Below are 5564 nucleotides of genomic sequence, written 5' to 3'. Positions count from 1 at the left end.
AGAAATATTTGCATAAATTCGACCTTCTATCAATAAGGATTAAAGATTTATCTTTTCTATATTATTTGCTATGGTAAGAAAAGCTTGAGATCTCGAAAGCTCTACAGAGAATTATCTATAAGCAAAAAAAAAAAAAAAACACAGAATTTTCAAACTTTTTTGTTTGTATATAAAATCTTCAAGATAACTAGTATATTTATTTCTATAGTGAAATATAGCGTGTATGCATGTATATCTGTATAATCACTTGGCAACATAAACAGTCATAGAGTCAAAAACATCCATTGACCGAATTCTAATTTTATGGTAGTCTATGCACTGAATGTTATAATTTTTTTTTTTCAGTAAACTGTTCAGTTTTTGAGTTATTTTAGAAAGAAATACTTTATGCTTCCATGCTGCCCAAATACATCGGGTTGCTACATTACACAGCATACTAACCAATCCGTGATCGGACATGTATAAATTACATATTTATATATAATATAATGAAATAGAAAGAAAACATAATTATTTTTTTTCCCAACAGTTTTCTTTTACTTTTCTTTTACAATTAATACCAGTCTACACACTAAATACAAGTTTTTCAATTTATTCCTTTTTTTCTTTCCCTTCCATTTCACAATTTTTATTTCATTTGATCGACAAATTCTCCTATATAACAAATATTAAAATATTAAAAATATAAAAATAATAAAGTTATAAATAAAACAACAAACAAGATATGTGGTATGCATTCCATCCCTTCTCTGGATAACTCCCTTACTCATTAATTTCCATGCATGTGGTGGTGGATGATTCCCAGGGAGTCGATAGTAAAAAAAGTTGAAATATTTCTATGAATTTTGAAAGTACCACTTGAAGCTCACCATAAAAATCGGGGTTATCTTAGTTCCTTCTTATTAGAGGCAGAATACATCAATTAAAATAGTTCCTAGCATTACCTGAATTTTTCCAATTAAAATCTTAATTTTAATGAACTAATGTGAAAAGTCCAATTTATATTTGCTTACTTAAAGTTATATTTATAAAGTCATATATTATTATTGGTTTTTGTACCGCTTAAGGCTCACCACAGAAATCGGGGCTAGCTTAGTTCCTTCTTATTATAGGCAGAATACATAAATTAAAATAGTTCCTAACTTTACCTGAATTTTTCTAATTAAAATCCTAGTTTTAATGAAATACTGTGAAATGTCCGATTTTTTTCTTACTGGAAGTTATATTTATAAAGTCATATTAATCTTCATCTATAATTGCAGTACATAAACCGCCCTTAAACAAGAATGAAATGAGTAAAAATATATGTTTTAGTAATTTTGGGGTTTTCCTCGAAATTGCAAATCTTTGTAAATCAAAGTTTGACGAATACATTTTAAAGGAAAGTTTATGTCTTTCTTATTGTTGTTGACTAGTTTTTCAAGAGTTGCTATCCTGAAGATTATCCGACAAACTTTGTTTTTAGTTTACAGAGAGTTCTCCATAGAGCTTTAGCAGTGGCTAAACTCAGGTTCAATCTGTGCTTACTATATCAAAAAATAAAATTAAAAAAAAAATGGTTTACCTTAATTTATGTGAGTTGGTCACTTTTTTCGCTACCCTCAAATTGGACTATTACGGGTTATGCAATAAACTTTTAAAAGGTAAAGGCAAAACGTTTCATATACTTAGGCGCTCATTTAAGTATAGGGGACAAGGATTTGTTAACAACTAGGGGGATTGAAGATATTAAACCAAACAGGATTTTACCCGTTGAGGAAAGAGTGTACAAAAAATGATCGTGAATTGAAACCTCTTGTTAAAGTTGTACGGATTCCCTCACACCTCTACAGTTGGAAGAAGAGGGCTCAATCAACAAGACAACATGCTTATCTAATGTCTTCCTGTCGAAATCTACTCCACTACGATAATATCGACCCAGAGGAAGAACTTGTTCTGTCCGAAACTGAGCCTGAACGTTTTGGGTTCAAGGCTATACATAATTTACGTCAGTCGGGCCTGATTGAATCAAAATGGTGGAACGTAAGCGTGTTTTGAAACCAGGCCCCAAACCAGGGTTGTTTACTTTCTCCTTTAGTCTGTTTATTAATGATGTGCCAAACTATATGGGTGTTGGCTCCGTGAGGGCTCTCTAGCGTCCAGACATTGTTTTGAATTTTGGAGCATTTTTAAAAAAAAAATTTTTTTTTTTAATCCTCAAGGTTAGACCTAAATTAAAAATTTTATATACTCATAGCTATCCTACTTTTTATTAATAGTGCAGTTTCCTGATGCATAAGACCCAGTCCATAAAAAAAATATTTGCAAATAATTTTAAAAATTAGTTTCTATCACACTTAAAACAGAAACTCAGTTTTGGCGGTACTAAAACTTTTACCCATTAGCTAATTATTATAATAATATAATGAGTTAGGTATGTATATACATGTATATATATATATTTTTTTTTTTCGCATATAAATCCTTAATGGTGCATCTTAGCGAAAAGGATGTAATACAATGAATTACAGAGGCTTAAGTATTGCTTTGAGTGTCATAACCTTATAATTGGCTTAAGTCGTGAAATTGATGGTCGTATTAGATTTTTTTTTTTTTTTATTTATTATTATTTTTTTTTTTTTTTAAGTACGCCAAAAACTAAAACTCAAAAAGACAAGAAAATTTCAATTATTTCACCCCAATTTTTTATTACTTCAATGGAAACTATGTATAATTAATAGTCAAAATTGGTGAGTCTGCAAACCTACAAACCATAGCTAGAATAAAAATGGCAGCTGGTTCAAAATGTTAAAAAATCGGGTGCTCCATATTGCTAAAACCACCTACAATACTAAAAACCTAATAGAGTATCATTTTAAAGTACGCTAACTTTGCTAAAATATGGGCCCTAGTAGACCTGTTTACGCTAAATAATTACGGAGATACAATTTTTTTAAAAGGGACTTTTCATTTATTGAAAAATCTTTAGTTCTTGAATTTATCATTGGAAATCTTTATCTCACGAACCTTAAGACATACAGATTTCTATTAACACACAAATTAAAGCTAGTTTAATGTGCTATACAGTAATTTATGACGTTTATCTTCGTAGGAGTAGTAGTTTTCATGATGCTAGCTTAAATATATTAATAAGATTTATGATTTCTAGTTCTTTATCAAATGTTTTTTTATTTATGAAAAACTATATCTCAGGAACCATTGGAGGTACAGATGTCGGCCGGTAATTAAATTAAAGATAGTTTAATGTTCTTTAATTTGATTTATTTAATTTTTGATATTTTTTTCTTCTTTATTATTATTTTTTATTATTCTTTTTTTTATTTTTTTATTCATTTTAGTATGTATGAGATCATTCATCACTAATACCTATTACCCACAACTGTGTGGCAGATTGTAATATCTATCAATAAATAAATCTATCATAAAAAAAAAGTTTTTGATAGACATTTGTACGTCTCATTGTTCTTGAGGTATAGATTTCCCACCATCAATTCATTAACTACTAATTGTTCAGTACATTTTTTCTGAAATGTTGCTTTAAAAAAAAAAAAATGTATCTAGGAAACTATTGAACGTATATGGTAAACTATTGAATAATTGGTATATAGTAAATTTATTCTACTTTAAATGATATTCTATTAAAAGTTAGGTAGTTTAAACGATATGGAGCTTCCAATGAAAAATAATATTTTTTTTTTAAGTTTTGAAACAGCCACTATTTTTTTTATCTCTTAACTATACCTGGCAGACTCATCAATTTCGATTTGTAATTATGTATAGTTTTTATTAGAGTAATCTAAAATCGGGGTGAAGTAACTGAATTTTTTCTCCTCTTGGGGTCTTGTACGATATGAAGTTCCAACGAAAACCAACCAGGGCGGTTTTTCGACTTGTCACTTGACTTGAATTTACATGACTAACGTTGTTAATTGGACGTAGAATTAAATTTTTTAAAATTATTTCTGCTATAATTTCGCCAGAACGTGTCTTATAGGAGTTTTATGCGGAAAAATGACGAACTAATTTTATTATTTAATATTAACTAATAAGTTTTTTCTAACGATACAAATTCGTTTCTGCTTTAAATATAGTAGAAACCAATTCTTAAAATTATACTGCGATGCATGTTTTATGGGCTGATGTTCATGTATCGGGTTTTTCTACAAAAAGGACCACTGTTCCAGAGGTATGCAAGTTATGAAGTGTTCTCTCCAGTCAATTTAATGTCATAGAACAAGGCAATACTTTGGATACTTATATTTAACTGTAATACTATAAAATATAATCTAATCAGTCAAATAGTAAGGGACAGTAATATTTAGTCTAATTTTTCTCAGTTTGCAGGAACATGTGTGGTTAAAACAAAAACGCCATATTTAAATGGTAATTTTGATTCGGTATGTGATAATTTTCCGATGTAATGCGTAATTGTTCAATTCAAGTATAAAAAGTTTATGCATGATAGTGTAACTGCCTGGTATGTAACTCTGAAGAGAAAGAAGACACCATTCACTTCTTAGAAACCTGTCACAAGTGTAGTGAAATTAGAATAACATATTTTAGCCAGCGGATGTATTCTCCAGAACAATCACAGTTTATTAAAAGGCTCTAATAGGAGAGCACATAGGACCTATGTACGACAAGCTACACTAAAAAGAGCTCAGTTGGTAAACATATGAGGGATCAAAGACACACCACAGTTTGTTACAATTTTGATGTTATTGCTTTGTTTCTTTTAATATAAATAACATATTGTAAATTATTGGCTTGTGGAAATCATTAAAGGATATAAAATATTTTTTAAAACAGATTTGTTATTTATATGTTTTAGTTAAAATTGCACACTGGCTTCGTCAGATAGGTATTTTCTCTATTGTCTTTGTTTTAATTATTTTAATATATACATCTGTTTGTATTTTTTTTATAAATAAATAAATTCCATTCATGTAATGTTAAGATCGATATTATTGAATTGATAATAAATTAAATTTTTACCAGCTGTGGATGCGAAGTACTGCCGCAGCAGCGCCTTCGTTGAATGGGGTAATGTTGTTGTCAAGTACATCTAAAACATAAAATAAACACATGTAAGCATAAATAAAAAAAGTTATAATGTTTGATATGCAATATAAACATTTAAATAAAAAAGAACTAAAAATAATTAACAAACAAATAATTAATACACTTGATTAAATATAAAATACATACATCATACAATTTAGAAACAATGTCCACGTAATGCTTATTAGCATATATTTTGTGGGTATATCTTTTTAGTGATTTATTTTCTTGTCTCCTATTTTTTATAAGAACAGGTCGTCGGTAATGGGAGCGAGAGAGGAACGGTTTTGTTTCATTAAGTAAATGTATTGTTTAACCGTTGGGACCTGTAAACGAGACAAGATAATTGAAATTGTAGTATACCAAAGATGCTTGTATGTATAAACTATCTCAGTTTGTGTATACAGCATTCAATGTACGTGTATATCGCCAATTCGTGAAATTTCTCCCACAGTAGAGCTTATATTATTATTTTATTTATTAAAAATTTGTTTATTTTTTAT

The 5564-nt window shown here is 28.9% G+C and overlaps 1 protein-coding gene across 2 annotated transcripts in view; it reads right to left on the bottom strand.

Annotated features, from left to right (window-relative positions):
* Positions 1-5564, bottom strand: part of LOC106686528 (facilitated trehalose transporter Tret1) — an 89565-nt gene that overhangs the window by 11008 nt on the left and 72993 nt on the right. For both annotated transcript variants that reach the window (XM_014429886.3, XM_014429888.3), the window contains exon 2: positions 4996-5065. In XM_014429886.3, coding sequence (XP_014285372.1) covers positions 4996-5065 — 70 coding nt within the window. The remainder of the gene's footprint in view (positions 1-4995; positions 5066-5564) is intronic.

Source organism: Halyomorpha halys, unplaced genomic scaffold (genome assembly GCF_000696795.3).
Source record: "Halyomorpha halys isolate HHAL.00 unplaced genomic scaffold, Hhal_1.1 Scaffold833.1, whole genome shotgun sequence".
Classification (NCBI taxonomy): Eukaryota; Metazoa; Arthropoda; class Insecta; order Hemiptera; family Pentatomidae; genus Halyomorpha; species Halyomorpha halys.
This window is presented reverse-complemented; position numbering and strand designations above follow the sequence as displayed.